At 37.5% G+C, this 26,267-nt stretch overlaps 2 protein-coding genes across 4 annotated transcripts in view; both read left to right on the forward strand.

The window, feature by feature from the left end:
- The first annotated feature begins 9,229 nt into the window (after positions 1-9,229).
- Positions 9,230-12,397, forward strand: LOC103705398 (fe(2+) transport protein 1). Its single transcript, XM_008789093.5, has 3 exons — positions 9,230-10,045; positions 11,333-11,482; positions 11,593-12,397. The coding sequence occupies exons 1-3, from the start codon at positions 9,413-9,415 to the stop codon at positions 11,896-11,898; spliced, it is 1,089 nt and encodes a 362-aa protein (XP_008787315.4). The 5' UTR covers positions 9,230-9,412; the 3' UTR covers positions 11,899-12,397.
- Positions 12,398-17,492: 5,095 nt separating this feature from the next.
- Positions 17,493-26,267, forward strand: part of LOC103705399 (DExH-box ATP-dependent RNA helicase DExH6-like) — a 30,413-nt gene continuing 21,638 nt past the window's right edge. For all 3 annotated transcript variants that reach the window (XR_603786.5, XM_026803991.3, XM_088704056.1), the window contains exons 1-4: positions 17,493-17,835; positions 22,478-22,568; positions 24,780-25,095; positions 25,217-25,291. Coding sequence is in view for 2 of the 3 variants with exons in the window: in XM_026803991.3 (XP_026659792.3) it covers positions 17,715-17,835; positions 22,478-22,568; positions 24,780-25,095; positions 25,217-25,291 (603 nt within the window). In the remaining variant the exon portion in view is untranslated. The remainder of the gene's footprint in view (positions 17,836-22,477; positions 22,569-24,779; positions 25,096-25,216; positions 25,292-26,267) is intronic.

Here is a 26,267-nt window from a genome sequence, read left to right on the forward strand (position 1 = left end):
ACCGTAGTATCTGTCCGGCTGACGTGGTACTCTACCTGATCGCCTTAATGGTGCATCTAAGATGGGTTCTGGATCTGATCTAATCAAATCCGACTCAACTAGTTCAGTAGATGGTGTCGGATCTTCTACATATTGAACTTTTCTAAGCTCAACATTAGAGCTTTTAGTTCCTTCACTAAGAAATTCTTTCTCTAAGAAAACAGCTCTATTGCTTACGAATAACTTTTGTTCTTTAGAAAAGTAGAAGTAATATCCTTTAGTTTCTTTAGGATAACCAACAAAGAAATATTTGTCAGACTTAGGTTCAAGTTTGTCTGTCTTCAAACATTTGACGTACGCTGGACACCCCCAAATCCTAAGGTGAGAGAGCATCGGCTTACGTCCAGTCCACATCTCATGTGGTGTTTTATTTACAGACTTACTTGGAACCTTATTTAGAATGTAGCAGGCTGACTCAAGTGCATATCCCCAAAAAGATATGGGCAGACTCGCAAACCCCATCATGGATCGAACCATGTCTAACAGAGTTCGATTTCTTCTTTCTGATACACCGTTATACTGTGGTGTACCAGGAGGAGTCCATTGGGAGAGAATTCCATTCTCTCCTAAATATGTCAAAAACTCATTGGAAAGGTATTCGCCTCCTCGATCTGATCGAAGAGTTTTAATACTCTTTCCATTTTATTTTTCTACTTCATTACGATACAATTTGAACATTTCAAATGCTTCAGATTTATGTCTCATTAAATAGATATAACCATACCTAGAAAGGTCGTCTGTAAACGTAATGAAATATGAATACCCATCTCTAACATCTGTGCTTATTGGCCCACATACATCAGAATGTACAAGGGTCAATAAATCACTAGCTCGTTCACCTTTTCCGGTAAAAGGTGATTTGGTCATCTTACCAAGAAGACATGACTCACAGGTTGTCAATGATTCACAATCATTAACATTGAGGATTCCCTCTTTACTTAACCTGTTCATCCTGTTCTTGTTAATATGACCTAGCCTATGATGCCAAAGGTAGACATCCGTGACATTATCTATTCTAGGACGCTTACTTGACATGTACATTACATTAACAGGTTGTGATAACAAGTAGATGCCATTGCTCAATTGTCCATTCATTACAGTAACACCATTCATAATGATATCACAAGAATATTTCTTTATTGAAATTTCATAACCGTTCATGGCCAAAAGGCCTACGGAAATTACATTCAATAAGAATGTAGGACAATAGTGACAATCACTCAAGACAACTACATGAGAATTGAAAACAAGTTTGAGATTTCCTAAAGCTAGAACTGGAACAGATCTTCCATCTCCAACATTCAGAAATCTCTCGCTGTTTTCAAATCTCTCATTGACCTGAAGTCCTTGCAACGAATTGCATATATTAAACGGACTTCCAGTATCTAATACCCAGGTCGAATTATCACATATAGAGAAATTACAAGGTGTTATCATATAAATACCTTGATCAGCAACTGATTGCCCTTTTCTCTTGCTTAGCCTGTTCGGGTCAAGTGAGGTAAGGTACTGAGGACAATTCCTCTTTCAATGCCCCTGCTTCTTACAATAGAAGCATTCTGCCTGACTTTGGTCATCCTTAATCCTTTTGGTCTGACTATGCTGAGTTTTCAGCTTTCTATACCAATTATTGAAGTTGGGACCAGTCAACTTGTCATTATCCAATAATGAGCGAAGTGACAAACTTGTGGCCATTTCTACATAAAAGAAAATTTGGCTATTAGTATATGAATTGACTAAACACAGTAGACTTGGACTTTAGTCTAAAGATACTTCCACTATTTTATACAAATTGGTAGCCTCTACCTCCAATTCGAAAAATTACTCCTAATTCTTTAGTGGGCACTAGAACCCAATAGATCGCATATAGGCCCGAGTGTGGCTCGGCTAACCCATATGCACCTATTGGTAGGTTCTAAACCAGTTGCTTCACCAAGCAACTTCTAGTGATAATTTTGCCCTAGGTTCTTCGGCAGGCGTGTGACGTCTCCACCGAATACCCTAGTCAGGTCCAACCATTAAATGATAGGGTTAAGTCTAATCAACTTATAGACGACCAAGCCCGAGTGTGGCTCGGCTTATCTGACCGCCTATTGAAGGTACACTTAACTCATCATATATTGAATGACAATTCCAATGCTTGATAAGTACCAGGCGTGTCGCGCCTCCAATAATTATCAAAGCATTGGACGCATTATCACCCAACTTAATGGGAGACTATGATCTAGTTATCCCCATAACCATTTCATTTTAAGGACCTAATAATTTTAGAGAATTTCTTAATTAGGATAGATAAGAAGATCCGGTTAGTCTAATTTCTTCCACTGACTTCACCAAATCAGATTAGACTCAAACCGGTTAAGGAGGCACCTAAATCAGTCAAACTGATTTTTCTTATAGGCATGGGCTAACTCGAATCATTAAGTGATCCAATCAAAATGTGATTGACCATGTCGGCCAGGTAAGTGAGATCGGTGAAAGGGATATGCCATTAACTCGGCAAAGACGAATCAGTGCGAGTAGCTCCCAATTAAAAACCACCGGTCAAAACTGCCAAACTTACATTAGACACCGACTGGTTAATCAATTTCAATTTGATTATTCAAATGACTCAGGCTACACCTCTGAGCCTAAATCAAGTTCCATCTTGGTCTAATCAAAGACACGGACTTGATCCATCTACAACTATTGTAAATTGACCTAGAATTTTCTTAATCTAATCTAGTTACTACTTAATTAGATTTGATCAATTAATTCTATTTGTCCATGTATGATTCTAACCTTAGGTCTAACCCAATCCTAGGAACTTGATTCAAGCTAACCCATATGCCCAACTAATTATGCAATGTCAATTAATTGAGTTACAATTCTATTTCATAACACTTAATTCTCAATTAAGTTTAGACTTATGAAAGTTTTGATTATTACATATTTCTTTTTAATTACATATTAATTACAATCTTTCAGTTCTTAAAACATATTTTCAGATCTGAGTTTTTGTAATTAATCACATGTAATCAGATTTAATTCATGTTTAAGTCATTATGTTTTATGTTCATGCATCACATATACACAACAACATGAATTAATTCAAACAACATACATCTTATGTATTTATTTTTTCACTTTTATTTTCAGATCTGATTTGTTCATTAAAATCAGAGATCATATAAATCATAAACTTTATTTAGATCTAATCTAAATAATATTATAATTTTAGATTTATTCATGTTACTAATCCTAACACAAACATGCATCATATGCATCCAAAATTTCAGATCTACTTAATCATGCATAATCAGCAATTAAATCAATCATAAAAAATACTTTAGATCTAATCTAAATATGTTAATGATTTCAGATTTAATTACAAGAATTAAAACATAAAAGTTTAAACATCAACCTGGCTCTGATGCCACTGAAAGTGAATTCTAGGTTCTTCGGTGTTAAGCATGCTGATTTTTTATTTTTTTTAAAAAAACCATGGCTGAATCTGATCGGGTTGCCTACGTACCCCTTCATAAGGGGGATCAAGCCATATGTAGTTCTTTTTAAGTTTTAAAACGCAGCAGAAAAATCGAATCAAACAATTTAATTCATGCATGCTTACAAGATCAAATCTAGAAATCAGCACCTTAAGAACATATAGGATTATGCCGGAATCGTTTAAACAATTATGCTAAAACTTTCATGCATAATTAACTATCAGATCTGAAACTTAAGAACTCTATTCCGATTAATCTCCGAATATCCATTGAATGGATTCTGGCACCATAATAAAAGATTAATGTAGGATTAATACCTTTTATGATGGATGAAACTTGTGGATCTGATCCTCGACTTCGCAGCCACGCACACGAATGGCCTCTATGAGAAGTCCACGCGAAGTTCCTGAAGAGATCCAATCTTGCGGAAGTGCTAGCTTGCGCAGAATTTCTTGAGGCTGAAATTTGATCTTCCAAACGCTATCAACTTTTGATCCGCCTTCTTGGAAGAACTTGGAGGAAAGGTTTAAAGGGATTGAAGAGGACTTAGATCTGATCTAAAGACTCTTATCAGGGACCCCTAACACTAATGGCGCGATAGACTTAGAGGAGGAAGAAGTCAGCTAGATTGAATGCAGAATTTTTTCATGCATGAACTAGGGTTCCTCTCTTTTCTTTTCCCTTTTTTCTTCTTCTTTTTCTCTCTTTTTTTCTTGAATTCGACCACCAGATGATGGAGGTCCTTTTAATGTTGCTCTCCTACCTAACTTCATGCCAACCATCCCATATTTGTGGAGGATTTTGTGGGGTTTTGAATTTTGAATTCAAAATTTATATTCATGTGCCATTACATGATGAAGCTTGATCTAATTTAAACCATTCATCATGTTGCCACTTTCCTCTTTCAATTTCGAAATTTCCATGCCCCCAAACAGATTAGAGGGTCACGTGGTGATTTTGTGATGATTAAATTCGAAATTCAACCTTAATTAGAAGTGAGATAAAGATAAGGATGACATATGTCATGAAGAGAGAGAATTTGATCTTATCCAATTTTTTTCATGAATTTATCTCTCCATTTCGACCCATCTAATGATGAAAGAAGTCCCTGATGTTGCCAAGTATCCCATGGCACCATTAAATAAATTAAATTAATTTTTAATCATATTAAAAATCAATTTATGGCGCCATGCATGGATATGTGACAAGTGGATTTCAAGATCCGAACAGTTTCAAATCAAACCCATTTAATTTAATTAAATCCTAACAATCAGAATGATCCAATTACCATGGGTTGAACCTAATCCAATTAGGTCAATCCCTAATTAAGCACAAATTTAATCTAATTTAATTTGGTCAACCTAAGTCCTCTTGATTCAGACCTAATCCAATCAGGTCAAAAATCCTGATTGAGCCCAGAATTGAATCTAATTCAATTTGGCTCATCCTTAGTCTAATTACTCAATCCAATTGAGTTCATTAGCAATCTAATTACTAATTAATCCTCCGATAATTACTTTAATTATTTTATAAGATAATTTGCCAATCGAATTGACCAAATTACCCCTGAATGATTCTTAATCATTCATCAGCCTTCTTGATCAATCAGGAATCTTCTATGCGTGTGACCTCATAGGTTCGAACCTAAGCCGGTAGTATAGGAACGACTTCCTACACTAATCGATGTGACCATCTAGCAATGGTACCCGACGTCCGGATAGGCCGAATATATGCAAAGCAAATATTCTGGAACCTTGAACTATGGTTACTGTATAATTCAATCCCTTTGACTCCTAATGCCAGGATGACTTAGAGCTCACTGTCAACCCTATAATTAGTACATCCATTATGTGATTAACTTTAGATATCCCGTGACTCCTCACTGGGATTACCCTGGCCAAGGTTTTGCTAAATTAATCACAAGACATTATTTCCTGTTTTCAGGAGGGGTCAATTCCATCTCGACTCACAACTGACTATGCAAGTACTTGACTGCACCCAGTGACCTTCTGTCACTGAATTAGAAATCCAGGTAGTCCGGTACCAAAGTACAATGAGTTGCTTGCCAGTCACAGGTTGCGGTCTCAGGTCAGAGGGCCAAACTTATACCCATATCCACTCGGAACATCTCTTGACAGTAGAGCGTTCCGAAATTGGTCACGTTCAGTGAAATGTACTCCTACACTTTACCTGTATGGCATACCAGTGTCTCCACACTCCTTGGTTAAGAAGACAACCAACGTATATGTCACACAACGACCTAATCTCGATAATGTTGTCGTCCTAGTAACAACATATTATTTGGTCGCGAACAAGTTTAAGGACTCAAAGATAAATCCTCCTTTATCATAACATAAGTCCTAAGGACTTCATTATATAAGAGTTCATTTGAAGATGAAATGATGAATAATGTCAAATAATACTTTATTAATTTGTCAATTTATTTACAAAATTTAATCATCAATATGCTGACGATTGACATTTAGGATACAATTCCCAACATTTCTCTCTTCTAGCAATATTTAGCAAGTGCTCTTCTAGCAATTTAATTTTTAGTTTGCATTTAGCAAGTATTCAAGTGCTACACAAGAGGAGGTTCTTGTTGAGAAGAGAAGGAGGTTCTTGTTGAGAGCACAAGAGGAAGCTCACAAATCTCGGCTCTACCTCTGCCCTCTGGTTCTCTACTCAATTCCTCCTTGTGGTTAGTTTTTATTTTTTGCATTTATCAATTTAGATATGTCATCTTTTGAGGAAAGTCATTTTGGCATTCCTCCTGTTTCTGAGGGAGAAGAAACTAATCCCCAACCCCATGTTCCTAGTTCCTCCAGAACTAGTGAACCGAGTAAAGATCAAACCTCTTCTCGTAAAAGGACTAGTGCTGTATCGAATGAATTTGATAGAATTATGGTTGATGGAGTCTGGAAAGCAAAATATAAAAAATGTGCCGAACTTTATAGTTGTAGTAGTGGTGGAGGAACAGGCCATTTAAAAAGACATCAAGAGAGTCATAGGATGCATGATTCTCGTCTTCAAAGTACCCTTAATATACAAGGGGGATCATTTTTAGGTAATTTTGCATATAATCATGAAAATCAAAGAAAAGCACTTGTAAAATGGATAGTTAAGGATGAATTACCTTTTAGTTTATGTGAATCTTTTAATTTTAAAGAATATGTTCAATTAAACCTACAACCTGCTTACAAAAGAACTAGTAGGCGTAATTTAGAAGAGTAGCCATGACTAACTTTTTAGCAATGAAACAAAGTTTAATTGAAACACTCTCTACTTTAAATGTAAAAGTTTCATTAACTTCCGATATTTGGTCAGCATCTGTAGGTAGTAATTGTTTTATTGCTATTACTGCTCATTATATTGATAATGATTGGCAATTAAATAAACGTATTCTTGCTTTTCGTGCTTTTGATTTTCCACATTCTGGGCAACAAATTTCAAATGCCATTTATCAAATTGCATGTTCATATAATATTAATGATAAAATTATGTCTATTATTTTTGATAATGCATCTAATAATAATTCTGCTGTTACATTATTCAAGGACTCATTGCATCCCATGTTAAATGAAAATTTATTGCATATTAGATGTGCATGTCATATCTTAAATCTTTCTGTTCAAGCTGGCATGGGCATGATTCAAGATGTCATTTCAAAAATTAGAAATGCAGTTTCTTTTATTCATGCTTCAAGATCAAGACTTCAAAAATTTAAGGAACTATGTATAAATCATGGTAAACATTTTAAAAAATTTAAACTTGATGTAATTACTCGTTGGAACTCAACATATAGCATGATACATGATGCATACCCATATAAAAACTTATTAAGTGCATATATTAATTATCGTGGATTAGGCTTTACATTGACTGAAATTGATTGGAATAAAGAAAAAATTTTGGAAGATATTTTTGCTGAGTTTTTATAATGCTACTAATGTTCTTTCTGGTATTTATTATCCAACTTCATGTTCATTTTTACAACAAGCATATATGATTAGTCAAAAATTTGCAGAACATAGATATGATGATGTTTTAATGCCTATTATTAAAAAATGAAATCTAAATGGAATGAGTATTGGGACAAGATATGTCCTATGCATAACTTAGCTACTGTATTTGATCCAAGAGTTAAATTGAATGGCGTACTAATTTTACTTGATGCATATTGTGAAAATATGATTCAAGATCCAGAACCTGCTAAAATTGAGGTAAAACAACTTCTTTATGATATTTATGCTATATATGATGAAAAAAATCGTGGATCTAGATTTTCCATACAAAGCTCTATTTCTTCTTCTAGTAGTTCTCGTTCGTCATCTATTTTTTCATTCATTGCACAGAGAAAACACACATGCTTCAAGTTCATCTTCATCTTCTTCATCTTTAAGTTGTGAACTAGAATTTTATTTACGAAATGATCTTCAGTCTGCATATGATGAAAATCAAATAGAGAGTCTAGATGTATTATCTTGGTGGAAGAGTGTTAAAAATCAATATTTTGTTATGTCTGCAATTGCACGCGATATTTTAGCTGTGCCGATGTCCACAGTAGCATCGGAATCCGCTTTTAGTGCAGGTCGGCATGTTCTTGACGAAAAGAGAAGTAGGATGACTGGCGAAACGGTTGAGATGCTTCTCTGCTTCAAAGATTGGTCGGATGCTGAGGCGAGACTTCAAGATAAAGGTGGACATGATACAACATCCTCTGATGATAATGATACAAATACTACTGAATAGTGAATACTGACGTTTAGTAAGATTTTGATCATTTATTTTTATTTCTTAATTTTTTATAATTGTACATTTTTATTTTTTTTTAATTGTTAAAGTGAGTCATCTCTATTTTTTTCTTTCTTATTGTATTCTGGAGGTCAGACCAAGGTCCAAACCTCCCTTCATATACCATTTTGATTTAAATTAATAAACTGATAGGAGTCTATGCCAAACCCCCTACAATTAAGATGGCTTTATATTAATAAATCCTTAGTTCCCAATATTTATTAATTTATTAAAAAAATTTATTTTCATTTATTTTAAGGGGGACGAGCCGTGCCTGGCCCGGCCCAGGCCCGGTTCAGGCCCTTATGGGCCGTTCTGGGCTGGTTCGCGGGCCGTGCTGTGCTTGGCCCACGAATCGTGCCGGGCTGGCTTGCGGGCCGTGCCGTGCTTGGCCCAGGCCTTTATGGGCCGGGCCGGGCTCGGCCTGCGGGCCAGAAAATCGTAACCCAGCCCGGCCCCCTTTTATGGGCCGTGCTAGGCACGGCCCGTTACTGTAGCAAGCGGGCTATGCCTGGCACGGCCCAATGCCCATCTCTAATCGGATATTAGATTACTTCAGAATAAGAGTCACTAACGTTCTAAGATCACCTCGATGATCCTATATGGATCACCAAATGCCACCTAGAAAATGTCCATTGGTGCCGGTATGTAATTAGCTGCCTACGTGGGCTTCATGCATGGACAGTCTTTTGCAGCCACATCAGCACTCTGCCTCATGCTCCCACTTGGCCATAGCTTGGCTCCTTGCTGAACTACAACGATAAGGGTAAGTCCAAATCCCCGCATGTTATGCCAGCGCCTGCCAGATCCAACGCGGCCAAGAGATATTAAATCAGAATAAAAGATTTCCATTCTAATTTTCTAATCAAATAAAGTATTGGATATTACCATGGTTTAGAAAATTCCAACAGCTCGGACGGTAGAGAATGGACCGCCATGGCATGAAGAGCAAGAAGCAGCATGAGAACACCCATCATCCATGCCGTCAGGACGTCACCATCAATTTCCACCCCATAAATCCATCCCCCCGCGACTCCGGGCTCCAAAGCAACAACACACGTCCAAAACGAAGGGAATACTAAAATTCCAAAACCATGGCCTCGATCACCTTCCACACCCTCCTCCTCCTCCTCCTTCTCGTCCTCCTCCTCCTCTCCTCCTCTACGCTCGCCGCCGACGCTCCGGAATCCTCCTCTCCATCCGAATGCGACACGGCACACAGCGGCGAGTGCTACAACCGGCCGAAGGCCCTGCGCCTGAAGGTCATCGCAATCCCGACCATCTTAGTTTCCAGCATCATCGGCGTCTGCCTCCCGCTCTTCTCCCGGTCGGTCCCCGCGCTCCGTCCCGACCGCAACCTCTTCGTGCTTGTCAAGGCCTTCGCGTCCGGCGTGATCCTCGCCACCGGCTACATGCACGTGCTCCCCGACTCCTTCGAGAGCCTGACGTCGCCGTGCCTCCCCGAGAAGCCGTGGTCCCAGTTCCCGTTCACCGCCTTCATCGCCATGGTCTCGGCCGTCCTCACTCTGATGATGGACTCCTTGATGCTTACATTCTATAACAGGCAGAAGAAGGGCGGCGGAGCCGTGGTGGTCGACCACGAGAGCCCGATGAATGCCGCTGTGCCCGTCGCGCATGGCCATGGCCACTCCGGGCCGCCGCAGCTCGGCAAGGATGACAAAGAAGGGGCGGAGATGGCCCTGCGCCGGAATCGCGTCATCGTGCAGGTTAGCCTCGTAACAAGTCAATAACAACTCTTTCAAAAGGCAGTTAAATTAATATAGCAAGGTATGATGATAGATCTAGCTAATAATGAGATATAACTTTTGACTTGTTTATTAGAAAATCTATACCATCATTAAGTTTTGAATGAATCAGCGAGGGAGGAGAGTGTATATTTTATTATTTCATGATCAGATCCAGTGTTAGCATTAAACAGCATGCTTCATCCAAGAAATAATGATAGAGGGTTGCATATGGTAAGGAGGATAAATCATCGGGTCTTGTACGAGTCTCTAATTATAGAGTTAATTAGAAATTTTGGTTCCTCTATAGTTGGGCAAAAATCGGATCAGCCATGGATCGAATACTAGCATATCTATATTCATATTTGTTTTGTTTGACGAATATATATATGGCTATTGATGCTAGCTAGTCGGATACAAAAATTTATATCCATATTTATTTTGAACTGATACGGATATAACTTAGATATTGAAAATATAGGTATAAATGTGAATATTAATTAGATAATTAAACTTTCTAATCATTAAACTAAGATATTTAATTATAGTCATGCTTGGCCAAACTTTGCGTGCACTCTCTCTCTACTTCGTTTTCCCATGGTTTGGAGGTCAACTCTGTGTGCCCTGTCCCGATCATTAGCCATTATTAGGTCAAAGTTCGTACAGAAGAGTAATTAAAAAAAGTCTTAGCCTACGGTGATTGGTAAGGTAGTAGTTAGCGAGTGTAGATTAAGAAAACGTTTATCCTATTGCGAGTAGCTAGTCAGCTATCTTTAGAAGGAGATTATAAAAAAATTGTTAAATCTTTTAGAAGATGCTTGCCGGCTAGCCTACAATTGTGGGTTTGCACAAATGATGCTAAAAATACCTCAAACCTGTCCCATTGATATGGGCTATAAAATTTTTATAGAATCATGAATCATGATGAAGCCTCTACCCACTTTGCGATAAATAATTCTCTCTAATCCTTTTATAATAACTATCTATATTAAATAAGCTGGTAGGTCATTAATAGTTGTACCAAGTGATATGTGAACAATACTGCCTTCACCTCCTGGATTCGAGGATAAGATATAGTATACTGCCTACCGTCCTCTGCTACTATATATATATATATATATATGTTACATTTCAGCTCAGGCGTGTCAGCATTTGCTTTCATGTGCATGAGTAGATCTAGCATTCCTTGAAACTTGGTAAAAAGAATTGGATAGAGGTAGAGGTAAATCATCAAGCATAACCTTTTCTGATTCATGTTATGATGAGCAGGTTCTGGAGATGGGAATAGTGGTGCACTCGGTGGTGATAGGTCTATCAATGGGGGCCTCTCAGAATCCCTGCACCATTAGACCTCTGGTTGCTGCCCTTTGTTTCCACCAACTGTTTGAAGGAATGGGCCTCGGTGGTTGCATTCTCCAGGTAAATCAAAGGTTGCATACTTAAGAAATTATATAGCAGAGAAGTCAGTCAAATAATACCAAGTTCATAGCAGCATTCTCATCATGAGAAAGCTTGGAGTGGTTTTGTAGGCAGAATATAAGATGAAGATGAGAGCAGTCCTGGTCTTCTTCTTCTCCACCACGACGCCATTCGGGGTGGCTCTCGGGATCGCCCTGTCCAATGTTTACAAAGACAACAGCCCGACCGCTCTCATCGTCGTCGGGGTACTGAATGCATGCTCGGCGGGGCTTCTCAACTACACGGCATTGGTCGATCTCCTTGCAGCTGATTTCATGGGTCCCAAGCTGCAGGGCAGTGTCAAGCTTCAGCTAGGGGCCTACGCAGCAGTGTTCCTTGGTGCCGGCGGCATGTCCATCATGTCAAAGTGGGCTTAAAAAAGAGGCCATTCATGCCTTCTAAGCTTGCAACTAGTGCAAGTAGTAATGCTGTGGCCTTCGTCAGAAGGGCACTCACTGAGGGTTACTGCTGAGACTTTGGCACGCTGTTTGTAGTTGTTTTTTTTGGCGTTTTCATGGTGATGTGTTAGCAATTGTCCCAAGCAACTAGTCCTGTACGTCAGCATGTAAGAAAGAATAATAATACAAGAGTTTGTTGTTAGCAAATGAGCAATTGAAAATTGCATGGCCCACAATCTCCATTTGTTGCAACTTGGGTGTCATTTCTTTTCTTTTCTTGGAGAGAAGGCTCTAGTGCACCAAATAAAATATGTAGTGGAGGGATCAGTTGGAGAGATACAGTAAGTTTTTTAATAAAGCAAAGCTCCGGTGGTCTTAAAATTTTGTTATATCTAAATATATTATTTCGGTATCGAGCTCCATACTGATATCACCTTATCATTGTATAGGTACATCCGGTATGAAGACCGGTTTGGTATACGGAGCATCCATACGTCTTTTATATCATATATTAGTACCGAACTGGTACGGTATGGTATGATATGCTCTGTACCATCTGGTTTGGTACGGTATGACATACCATGGTTATATTTTTAAGAAATTTGAACTCCAACATTAGTTCCTCTATTAGTAACTAATATTCTTCAGCATACATAGGATGGTAAGTTTGAGATTCCATGCACGATTAGAAATCCCAAATAGTTGTTAAAGAAATCCTTTAGCTTAATTTTAGGGGCCTATGAGTTGGTGCAACTGGCAAGCGCTCTATTTCCCAGACACCATATGGAATGCCAACAGTGCAATAATAATTTCTTGTAAGGCATGACTTAGGTCCATTGCAAATTAAAAAACTTGTAGCTTGGCAATGAACCTACATCCTTCCAATGGATTTCAGGACTAGCAATAGCTACGTTATGATCAATTTCTGAAAAAAAACCACATGAATCTCAAAGTCAGCAACTAATCGCACCAGTTTCACAGCGTAGTGGATTCCAACAGCACCTGTTTTGGCAATAGGGTGGGCTTTCTAGCATTTTAATTCTCTTAAATAATAACTCCATCAGATTATGTAATAGAACATCATTTGTAAGGGTGCAAATGAGCTAAGCCAAGTAATAAGCTATTCAAGCTCGGCCTATATTACTATAGAACATGTATTCATGATGCAGCCAAACTTGACAACAACTACTTAAAATTGGACACATCTATTAAAACCTTTTTTCTTTCTTGTGTGTGTGCATGTATGTGCGTGGGGTGAGATGGTTAGGAGTGGGAAGTGAGATCAAGCTCATAGAGTTGACAAAGTTGAAGTTATCTCTACCATATATACAAATAATAGTTTTGAAACCTAAAATATTTTTCTTTGATTCCTTCTATCATTTCTCATACTAAAACATTAATGATTTCATTAATTTTTGCTCTGTGTTAACCATCACATGCTCTCTTTCCTTAAGTAAGGTATTTTCATAAAACTTCTAAATACATTAGGCTCTATTCTTTCTCTAATTTAACTCCTAAATAAATTAAACTTTTTGATTTGACTTCTGAAAAAATTGAGCTCTATTATTTGCTCTTTCTTCCTTTGCTCAAACATCTATTGCACATACCATAGTTATTAATATTAAATAATGTTGGAAATATTATGCCCAGAAACTATTATATTCTTGTTTTATAATAAAAAAAGGGGAGCACGTTTTTTTAATTGGTTTCAACCTCACAACTCTTCATTGATTGAATGCACATATATAATATTGTTTATAATAAAGTTTGTTAACTAAACAAACTCTACAACAAGTGTTGTTTTGTTAACAATTATTTGTTAGCATTGCAATCAGTTTCAATTCTTCCAGCTGTACTGGTCTCCTTTGACTTAGTATTCTCTCCAGAGCTTATCTTCTCGTCAATATATAAAAATATTATAAATGAATAACCTACTAGAATAAAATTAGAAGATTGAAAAGAGCTTGTCTAGATTGAGATGTATGATATACACAGCCCTAAGAACGTAATTCGTTCCCTACGTGCAGGTCTGTGGCGATCTCGCCCCCAAAGTACAACAACCCAGCTCAGCCCAGTCCTCTTCTAATGAGCATGATTGCTGGGGAGGCTTGACCTGACCAACTCCTTCAGATGCCTAAAAATTTTTTTAAAAAAATAGAAAGCAAAAAGTTGAAGGATAGAAGAACTCTTTATATATAGAAGAAACTCTTGAGAGAAATAGTACCAGTGAGAAAGAAAAAGATCAGATTGTTTTTGAATTAATCCCAGAGGAGCCTATTTATAGATTCTATCTAGAAGACCGAAAAGACGCGATGGTTCTAAAGATACATCATGTTTCAGAAACACCGTATCTTTTCGAAAATCAACGTTTTCTTTCAAATTAAGAGTCACAACTAAAGACGTCTCACAAAAAAAATATTTTAAAAATATTTAAAACAATGAAAATTTAGAGGACAAAAAAATTTAAATATTTTTTAATTAAAACTCCAACAAATATAATATTATTTTTTGAACCAAGCCTTTTTCTTAGATAATTCCCTCTTGTTACACCTTTCGTGTAGGTCAAAACTTACCATACAAAAAATTTTGCTGCATTGCGACCATTACATATATGGCTTTCGTTTGCCGAGTAGGGATGACAAAGAAGGAGGCATGGGACGAGCATGCCGTTGCATGCATCTATCCTATGATGAGAAAATGCATGCCTGCCACCGACTCGCTGCAAAAATCTTTTTAGCACACAAATCAATCAAGCAAAAAGAATATAACATTAAATCTTAATATCTCACATAATATTAAATAAAATAATAATCAAAGATATAGAACATAAACATTCTTTTCAGCAGGTCTTTTTTTTTTTCTCCCTATTGAATTCGGCCGGTCTACTCCAAAAGTACTCATGGGTATATATGAACATAGACCTAGCCCAGTTTATATTCCTATGATTATGCTGGTTGTACTGATTTAACCCACGAATTTTAGGATTTTCAACCTAATCGTCCAAACGGGCCCTAATTGTAATTTTATTTTTAAAAATATAAAATGCTGCGGAACTCATCTTAAACTTTGATGGCATGGAATTCTTGTGAGTTCATACAGGCTAACAAGTGATTGCTTTCAATAATTTTACTAGCTTGAGGGATGCGTTGCCATTTCCTGGCAAACAAGAACAACATGGTTTCTCTTTTAATGAAGATGAGGCATGTTCATGAGAGGTGTTAATTGTGGGAATTTGGATTACAAAAAAAGCTAACGTTCATATGCATGGCTGATGGCTCAGGCATGATAGCATACACATCCATGAAGATAGTTGAGTTGAGAAGTTATTTGAATAGAGATAGGCCATCTTTATTACTCATCATGCAATAAAAAATAGAGGTTAATGGTCATCTAAATCAAAAATAAATGTTGGTTCTCTAAATTAATACCAAATTAGGTAAAAGGGTATTATAACAATGGCCAATGGGGGGCGTCGCAGGACTGCATCGACTTAATTCCTTATGATAGCAGACTAGGAGTAAGCAAGAATGAGAATTGTTCGGCTATTGCAACCATGCCTGAGAAGCATCCAAGATGTCATAGCAAGAATCTTTAGAGCACTAATTCTGTGTAATTTGGTAACACTTCAATATGTTGATTGAGAGGACAATGAGATTGTAGTTTTTAAGTGGTGGTGTTCAAAAGTTATGCCAAAGTATTGAGCGAAATGACATGAACAAGCTCGCTTGCATCATGTAATTGCATATTCTCTTGTAGTTAAGGTTGGCAAATGACCAAGCCATTCTAGCTCGAGTCTAGCTTAAATTTTGGCTTGAATTCTGCTTGCTCGGTTAAGAAACAAGACAAGCTAGAGCTAGATCTTAGCTTGCTCGAGCTTGACTGAATTTAGCTCAAAATAGTAATATTTGAATAATCTTTATGTATAGATATCATTTTAATTATTACTAGTTATATAACTAGTCATATTATAATTATTCATTATACATTGATATAAAGTATGTAGAATATAATGCTTTTTAAATAAAATTGAAACATTATCATGATTATTCAAATATTAAAATGATATCAATAACATTATCATGATTAATACTCCAAATTATGTAAATGGAAGTCTCAAATGATCTCAAAATTTTATTAGTTTTCTTTAACAAGATATTCATAAATAACTCGAGCTTGGCTCAAAATTAAATAAGTCAGCTTGAGTTTAGCTCGATTGTAAAACACGCGGAGGTAGAGCTAAGCTTAGCATGGCTCATAGTAGGTTTGTTTCTACCCTTATTTGTAGCTTTAAGTTGATACAATGAAAAATGGAAGTAGATATATTAGGCCTCCGAATGGGGCAATATATTTATGCTTTTATGTGATGAGGCTGCTACCAATAAGAGGGGCAAGGAAAAATGATATGGTATTCAAGGCTATTCTACAACAACCGCAAGGCACCATTCAACCATGTTCCATAAAAATGGGTTGTAAGCTCAAGTTACATTGCACAAGTATCTCTACTCTTTTTTTTTTTTGCTTTATCTTTACTCCTTTCGGTAGAGCTCTTGTAACATAGAACTTATTGGATGAGAAAAGTGCTTGCTTATTGTGTAGAGATGCATTATCATATTTTTTTTTTCTTATATGCTAATTTGTCCAACCCAATGATAGCTATAATGTCATGAAATGCTATGAAATGTTGTAAAGTTTGGTTTAAGTCTTTGTACAAGTTCATAATATTCCTGACTAACAATTCAAGATTGTAACATCATTGGCTTTGAATCTGATCCATCCTCCAAAGAGAGAGGTAGAAAAACGACATTGTAATGGCCGAGACACTATAGAAAAAGGAGACAATGCCGATATATACATGTCGATGCTAGGTAGAAGCATCGATAATTTTTTCTCTGGTGCTAAAATTTATCGATGCTTCAAAAAAGCGTCGGCAGGCATAAAGGTACGACGACGCTAACAAACGTTGCAGAAAGTATGATGTTTTTTAGTGAGTGTCGGCAATAAAATTACTAATGCTTATGAGCGTCAGTATATTCTTTAAAAAGCGTTGGAAAAAAGTAATTTTTTTTTATAGTGACATAAGTGTGCGTATTTATCTGTGTACTTAAAAATATGTTGCCACAATAGGATTTATATATACACACCCCTTAAAAGCTTGGCAGTTTGTGCACAATTTGATTCAACAGTTGCCAAATATCGCTTTCTTGTCGATGCAGTAAAGCATGGACAATACTGGCTGATATGTAAATCCTTGTTTTTAATTATGTTATGATTGCAATTAGAAGTAAAAGCTTGCTCAAGCTGAATGAAGGCATTTGCATGAGTTTCAGCAAAAAAGAAAAGATTTTTTTTTTTTTATTTGTATACGAGTCCTAAAGCGAGATCTTTTTTGAGGGTTAGGTACAAAAGAGAGGTCGTGCAACGGTTTTTTCTACTTTGGAGCTTGGTTTCACAGGTCACGGTGGTTGAGGGCTTTGAAGCAATGGACTGAACCGGTGACCATGTCCGGTCCGGACCGGATCGGTCCGGTGCGCGAACCCTATTCATGGCGGTTCATGCGTCGTATCGCTTGGACGCTGCTTCACGTTTGCCCCCTCTTGGGGAATAAAAGCCCAGGAGAGGCGGGGCGTCCCTCTTGTTCTCCGGTGACGAGGGGAAGGGCCGTAAGAACCCTTGAATTCGAAGAGGAAGCCGAGAACCAAGCAAGAGAGACGCTCAGAGCTCTCACTCTCTCTCGTCCGCTCGCTTCCAGAGGCAAGGTTGAAGTAAAGAAGAAAAGGGAGAGAAAGGGGAGGGAGATGGGGAGGAAGGGACAGAAGAAGGGGAAGGGAGGGGAGCAGCAGCCGGGCGTCGTCTCCGAGGACACCCGCATTCGAATAGACAAAGTCCTCCAGGAGTTTCGAGTCTCGGGTGCCGAAGGTCCTCCTCTTCTCTTGTTTTAAAGAAAAAAGCTCGATTTTTTTGTTCTGGTTGTATGAGTTTTTCTTATACTTGGCTGGATTTGCTATTAGGTTTTGAATCCAACAAAGAAAGTCTTGCAAGCTTCGGCATTTTGGTTACTTAAATACTTATTTCAGAGTATTTCTGTTTGTTTGGTTTTGATGGGGTTTTGTCGCTTTGCGCTTACTGAGTTTATTTTTCCGGTAAACATTCTTGCTTTTAACTTGTAAAAAAAGTTATTTTTATTCCTTTAGCTGTTGACGAATGTTTCTTTGGCCGTGTAATAGATGTTTAATTGAGTATAGTTCATTTTTTTTGTTTCTTTCCCTGTTTTATTAGTTGCATCAGATTTCTCTGGATGCTGGTTTAGGGTTTGATAGGAAATCAGAACATTGGGTCATGTGGGAATTTAGCCTGTTACGGGTCAAATTGCATCATTGATAGGGAGAGTAAGAAAAGCGAATTTCTTTTAGTTAATGGAGGGAAAACAAGGATAGTGGTCATGATTTTTAACGAGGTGTATTTCACCTTCTATGATGATATCTTATGGATATGTGCTTGAGGATGACTTCATTTGTATTTTAATATTTTTTAGTCATATAAATTGCTTAATGTTTTTGTTATTATCAATAGAAGGTTTATGCACTGAGAGATTGAATCATGGGTCATGCTAGTGTTTAGAATGTCATTGATGTAATCTGGGACTTCTATCTCTAAACTTATTGGCCATTGACAAGTCTACAGCCAGAGAAGGTTTGAAAGTCTGGAAAACATCTAAATTGGTGGACTTTGGTGGATACGGGATCCAATGCGTGTGTTCAAACACCATCTTGAAGGGGGCGCGCCCCTCCTGGTGCTAATATCAAGATATGTTTAGATATTTGGTTTGCAGAAACCATTGAGCAAGTGTGCTATGTTTGCAATATGGATTGCTTCCAACACTTATCCATTGTTGACCAGTTCATTTTACCCAGTTGTCAGTGGAATGTCCCTCTCCTCCAAGAGTGTTCTTCTTGCTAGATGCTGGATGATACACAGACAAACTCCACCATCAGTGTGCTCTGGATGGACCTATCTTGCCATGCTTAAACAAACACAACTTCAAAATCAAAGTGGTGTGGACACGATCACCAAATAAGGTTTTGGAAGATGTGGTTATTCCGCGTTGATACAAGAGTAGATAATTTTTGTGGAAACGTTTCATGGGGTGGGGTGGTCACCAACAATGGGATTCATCCATCATAATTGCAACTATGTTAGTTTGGACTGCTCCAGGTGCCACCTACATTCTGAGACTATTAGCCATATGATTTGGCATTGCTTGGTACTCTTTATGTTTCTGGAGCAGTCTTCATGCTCAGCTTCACCTCCCTAGTTGACCTCATATTTCTACCAGCTTCCTCCAATATACTCACAGCAATAACCTCGGTAAATGACTTGTTTCAATATATCACAGGGCAAATGTGACCGCTGCTTGCTGGCCTGTATGGAAGCAACAATCTTCAATGGTTAATTCAGACTTACAGAGATCAGATCTGAACATCTCATTATCGAGCAGCGTTTTTTTTTGTTGCATGGGATCTACTCAAAGAATGCACTTCATGTCTGGTTTGTGCCAAGTAGATCTACATCTGGCATGAATCCAGTGATAAAGTTCAGTAGAGTTTGTTCAGAGAATCTGGTTTCCATCTCCAAGAGGCTATGCTTAATTTTTATGTGAAGGATCTAGGAATGCTGACACCTACTTGGTTGCACTGGAAGGCATTATAAGGAGTGTGAGAGAGGACCTTATAGGAGACATATGCTGTCTTTTTCCAAGCAGAGATTTTTTCTAGATGCTGAGGCAAAATCCATATTCTGAAAATTGGAGACAGCTCTTGAAAGCTGTTCACTTATCTATAGGTTGGAACTGCCCTGCCATGTCATGTAACACATATTTAGCTAATATTTCAGCCATGTTGTTGTTGCTTTAGGATTTACAATGTTGTCTCCATACTTGAAGCTCATATCAAACTTGTGGACTGACTTACTGATGTGGCAAGAGTAATATTCTGTTAAACTGAGTCTCGTCTCCTTCCCTTGACCCTGAGAGAGTTAATTAGGGAGTCTTTGTTATTTACTTCTAATGTTGTGAGGAAAACGTAATGGCGACTTATTACCAATAAAAGAAGGGGGATATCCTTATGCAGAGTGGTGTCAGCATGACATTAGCATTCATTCTCAAATGTCGTCATTTTGCTCTTGGGTAAAGTAGGGTTAAAACACCTTGTGCAATTATGGAGTTGTATAATAGAGTAGGAGCTAAATCCTGTGTTGGTTGTCACTGGGATCCATGTCAGTCTACCCTGTCTTCAACTGATTTAAAGTTAGCAAAAATTACTTATTTGAACGATTTGGATAGATTTTACTAGCTGTATGAGTCATAGAGTTACAAATAATTCTTGGAAACTGCTCTATTGCACTTTATTATGGTTTTAGAGACGTGCTAACTAAATTTTTAAGTCTTGAGGTCTCTCTTTAATTGCCTTTGCCTACTTTGGTTTTGCTGCTGTATTGCACCCTTTTACATTGAAATGTGGCAGTGGGAGAAACAACTTTGTGCTGACTCTAACTTGCATCATGTAGTATTAGATTTGTTTACATGAATTTGCTGTGATAGAGAGCTCGATCATCTGCTGCATAAAGCATGCGAGAAAGCTGCAGAATTCATGTCTCAAGGGATTTAAGAGACTTGAAGTCCTGTTATCTGTGACTAGAGAATCTGATGCAATGGCATAGGCTGGCTTTTAGAAAATTTAGTTGTTGTTGAGTGGTCATATGGAGTTGCTGTAGTTTAGACATCATGTCCATATTTATATCCATCTCATGTTGATTATTCCAATTCTAGGGATATATAGATTCCGAGCATGTAACTTAGATACAACGTTCTTGAGCTTATTTGCATGTGTTATGATATAATGGTTGTAACCTAGTTTTGGATTGAAGTGAGGATGATGCATTCTTGGGATCATTTTACTCTTAGCTAGAACTTTATTGGTTTCTTTGAAAATGGATTGATTTGAATTTATTCATATAAACTGAGAAGAATGGTGCGAGCACCACCTAACAGAATTATCTAGGCCAAACCCTTGGGGAACACTTCCCAAGATTTAAACCTAGAACCTTCTTCCATGTAAAGGAGTATTGCAACCACTAGGTATAGCCTAGTTTAAATCTAGTAGAAATATCGAGTTGATTATTTCTATCTTTGGACATTCATGATGGATAGTAGGATACACATCAGTCTCCTGCTTATTTCCTTTGTGTTTTCTCAGCTTGAGTTTGCTTAGAGATATTCTGTTTTATTCCTTGCCTTTTTTCATTTCATGTGTGGATCAATATTCTAAGTCCTCTTCTCCGTGGCAAATTTAATAAAGATTTTGTTTCATGTGTGGATCAATATTGTAGGTCCTCTTCTTTATCACAATTTTTAATAAAGATTTATTATTCTATCACATTTAACATGAATTTACTTACTCTCACCTCTTGACACACACTATTGCTACTAATTTTCCTGAGACCATTATCATGAATATCTGTATGTGCATATGCATCATAATGCTCGAGTTTGTGTGTTTATAGTTTTACACACTAGGGATGGAAATGAGCTCGGGTTGGGCTTTGGGCTTCGCCCAAGAGGAACTTGTTGGGCTCATGCTTGGGTTATAAAGCCAAAATGAAATTTGGCCTGGCCCGAGCCCTACTCAAAGCCCAGTGCAGAGCTTGACCCGACTTGACCCGCCTTGAAGCCCATTTAATTACCTTAACCCATTACTTGTACTTTCCACACTCTCATCCCATGCCACCTCCCAAGCTCATCATTCTCTGCCTCTTTTTGCCTTCCTCTCTGCTTGTTCCTCTTCCATCTTCCCTGATCCTCATCCTCACATCCTCCTCATCCTCATCCTCGTCCATGCAATGCTTGCTTGTTCTGACCAAGGCTAGGGCCTGCCTGTGGATTAGGGGTGATGATCAGTCGGTGGGCAAGTTCTCCGTTTTGCTAGGTGAGCATCAATCCCATTGCTAGGGGTTGCACATGGATCAGGGTGTCCTCGGTTGCCTTGCTCCATTGCTCACTCAACCTAGGGCCCCCATTCATTGTTGTAGTTGGGGCATTTATGGTCGAGTTCCAGTGGGATGGCGATGTCTGCTTCAACTCCTCCAAAGCAGAGAAGTAGGAGACTAGTGCCCCCATGGCCTCCATATTAGTTGGAGGAGAATCTAGGGCAAAATTAGGTTTTTTTTGGGGGTTGGGGGGGGGGGGGAGAATTTGGGGTTTTCTGAAAGTTTCCACCATGCGGGCTCAGGCTTGGTTTGGGTTGGGCATGTGTGGGATTTATGTTGGGCTTGGGTCGAGGTAGGTCTAACTTTTTGTAAATTTTTTAGGCCTAGGCCTAGGCCTAGCTCCAAACACAAAGTTTTTCCAAGCCAGACTCGGGCTATAGGAAAACCCAACCTGGCTCGGCTTAGTTCGAGCCCTAGCATGTATCCGTGGCCACATATGCATGTGCATCATAATGTTTCAGTTTATCAGGATTGCTTATTCTCCATAGAGATTTTAATCTTCTACCTTGCGTTGCAGTCTACACCTTCGAACCTGGTTTGTCAAGACATGAACGAGCTGCAATTCATGAAATGTGCAGAAAAATGGGCATGGTATCAAAAAGTTCTGGGTGAGTATTAGAGTACTTTTGCCAATCACTTCTAAATGGAAGATGTAATACACAATCACACTTTTAAGCAGTAAAATGTTTTGTTTATTTCTGCAATGCATTACATGGGTTATACCAGCATCTTTCATTTTATTGACAGACTTCTATCAAATTAGTGATGAAACACTTTTCTTTATTCTCTAGTTTCTCTAAAGTTTAATCTGCATGCTAAATATGAACCTTCATGCATATGTGTTGGAAATCCTTGCATAATTTGTTCTCCTTCCATCTGGTCGATGATTAAATTTAGAAAAAATTAAATTTAAATACTTTAATCTTAAAAATTGCAGTCTTAATTCAGGAACGAGTCCATTTCATTTTACTTTATTATCTTGTGGTATACACACACATAGACACATGTAATCACATGCATGCAAGATAATCCTTGAGTCTGGGACTTTCCTAGCTTTGATGTTCGACGCATGGGTGGTATAAGATCCTCAGACTAGTTTATATTATCCGACTGTATATTGTAACATATAAATCAAGTAAAGCTTAGAAGATTCTATTCATCTCTAGAAAGTACACAATGATGACATAATCTTACAGAGCACAATTTATAAACTTAAATATGCTTGAGAAAGTCAAATCCACCCTAAAGTTGTAAGAAAGTCCATACTTGTTGACAGATTATGTCATTGTTTTGGCTCTATGTCTTGTAATATGTGCTTGATTTATGGATGAAATTTTCAATACATAACCTTCCATCCTCGCCTCTTTCTTTCCAAGTCTAGGGCGTCCAAGATGGCTTTTCCATGGTTGCTTGAACTGTTTGGAACTTTGGAACCATTAGGGCCTGTTTGGATGCATGGACAGAAACCACTACGGATTTTTTTTTTTTAAAGGCACATTGATGCTGCAATAGAATCCCAAGGAAATTGTTTCTCTGGAATTTTTTAATGTTTGCTGTTTGAATGCATAGGAAGTAGTACCATAAACTAGCATGTACACTGTTATATTTGACCCAAAGAAAAAAGAAAAAAAAAATACTGCAAGTCAAGAAGAATTAAAAATAAAAAGAAAGCAAGGAAAAGAATGTCAGAAACATTTTAGAGCTTTGTTGGTTTTGTTTGGTTTATTGGAGTCCTTATAGATAAAAGGCTAGTCTAGAATGTTATAAACATCAAATATGTCTTGAGAAGTGGTGTTTTGCTGTTATTTTTTAATTTTGAAGCTACTAAAGGAAGTCTAGTGGTTTATTTTTGCTGACTTTTGTTTAAAAACATGACATGGGAAGTGGTATTTCGATGGGCTGTTTCGAAAGATTTGAAACATGATGTCTTATGTTCAAGACTATTATGATCTTTGATGTTGAAATTTGAATAACTAATTTTGTAATTCTTGTATTGTTTTCATATACCTTTAGTATTTATTTCTGATGCATTTATTGATTTTTTCATAAATGAGTGCCTTACTTTCTTTGGGTGAGTGCCTCTTTGGTGCCTGGCGCCTCAAGCAATATAAAAGTCCTGTCTTCTTAAGGTTGCTTTTTGCTTTTGACGATCTTATGCATATATATGTAGATACATATCCACATGCATATATTTATATATGAATGAATGCGCATACATACAAAACTTCAAGTTCTTGCTAATTGTGTATGCATTTCGCCTATTCTTTTATGAGGGTCACCACCTATGAAAGCAGGTGGTTGGAAAACCATGTAATTTAACAACTTTTGATCAAAAAAAAAAAACTATGTGATTTACAACTAAGTACAGCAGTGCGTCATCTACAAGTTGCTTTACACATGCAACTAGATTGAGGCTTAAGGCCAGCCTTTGATACAGGCTTCCTTTAATCAAAGTCTCACTTTTTTAACAGCTACTTGTTCTCTCGCTTTAGTCGCCTCTCATGCATGTCTCTATCAGTCTTGATGCAATTTCTGATGACTTTTCCTTCTTACTGCTTATCTCTTGCTGGAATATAGGCTACTTCTGTAAACACAAATACTGTAATATTTTTCAGATGTTAATGTTGAAAGTCGCAGATTGTGCATCCATTTGAAAATAATCCACGTCTTCTCTCCATATGCAAGTTGGCATTCTGATTTTACGGATGGAAGGATGACAGCTTTGCATATACTATCTCTTGAATTCTGTAATTAGACTTTTACTGGGGAAGATTGCTGATAGAACTTTAAATTGACTTACCAATATCGATTTTTGATAGGTATGGAGAACGCAGATGCCTTTCGGTTTACAAAAACAGAAACAAACAGGGAGCTGTCAAGAATGAAGAAGAAACTGTTACTTGCTTGAAATTTTCAGAAGAAACAAAAAATGTTTTACAGGACCTATTTACATGTTTTCCTCCTGGTGATGGAGAGCTGAGTGAAGAAGCACTCAGGAATTCTAGTGAAAAGGCTGGTAAACGACCATGGAAGCAGGATACTGGCTTTTGCAAGCCATCGATGCACAAGTTTGAAATTGCAAAGAAGGTGGATCTGCTCGCATCTAAAATAAATGAGTCTGCACAGCTGAGAAAGGTTTTCCTCTTTTGCTAAATTTAATTGCTTATTCCAAATTCTTCTTCTGCTTCATGCTTAAGTAATGTATTGTTAAGCAGCTTTTCAAAGTTTGATTTGACAAATTATGAAATATATGCAGCTGATGGAAGACAGAGCTAAACTTCCAATTGCATACTTCAAGGATGTCATCACATCAACATTGGAAACTGATCAGGTCCCTCGATTCTTGTTGCAGTCTATCTTCTCTTTTAAATGAAGTTCAGCCTTGAATATCAAATCCTCTCAGATTGATTATGACACCAATTTAACATAGTTTTTGATGGGTTGTATTGATTGGTTTTCATATTCTTTTCCTCTTGGGCAATATGACAATAAAAGGTTAGGTAACCTGTAGTAAATTTTAGCAAATGTTTGTATATGATGTAATTGTCTTGTATGAATAAATTCTGAAGCAATAATGTTCCTTAAATCAGTAGTTCTATTTTGTTTTATCCGAAAAAAAGATGCTCATGCCTTAAACTAGATTGCATAATATTGTCAAATAAATTTACTAAATTGTACATGTGTATCAATAACTAATGGATATTTGCATTTGGAAGATCTACCGTAAGATCCATATCTGCCATTATTGCATGGACTCCATTATGCTTTGTTTTTATGTACTTTTGGGAAATAAGGAAATGAAAAAAGGATTTTCAAATTGGGTGATATAGCCATGGTTTTCTGTCAACACAAGTATTATGTGCCCCCATTTGATCATTCCATTTTCTTTACCTGCCAAGCATCCAGACAGGATGTTATGGAGTTGTGAGCCGTTTGCCTTTTTGTGAAACTATCATGTTATTCCATGCGAACGTGATAAAGTAGAAGAAGTTTTGTGCCTATCAAGTGCTTAAAACTCTCTGGTCTGCTGACATAGAGCAAGAAAGGTTGAATCTCGATTAAGCATAAAAGAAAAAGGAAAGAAAGAAAGACTCCTTCCCTGTACAAAATTTGCAGGTGTCTTCTTAAATAAAAAAAGAAGAAAATAAGTGGGCTTAGCAGGGAAAAAGTTTCCACTTTACACTACATAAAATTATCTAGAAATTTGATTGGAGCCTCAGGACTGATCTAGGATGTCTGATGACAGTCTTAGGAGAATTTCTGTTTATCCGAAAACAAAGGGACCTAATTTTCTAATTTTTCAAATC

This window comes from Phoenix dactylifera, chromosome 9 (assembly GCF_051530095.1).
Source record: "Phoenix dactylifera cultivar Ajwa chromosome 9, Ajwa_hap1_PhDact_Kaust_v1.1, whole genome shotgun sequence".
NCBI lineage: Eukaryota > Viridiplantae > Streptophyta > Magnoliopsida > Arecales > Arecaceae > Phoenix > Phoenix dactylifera.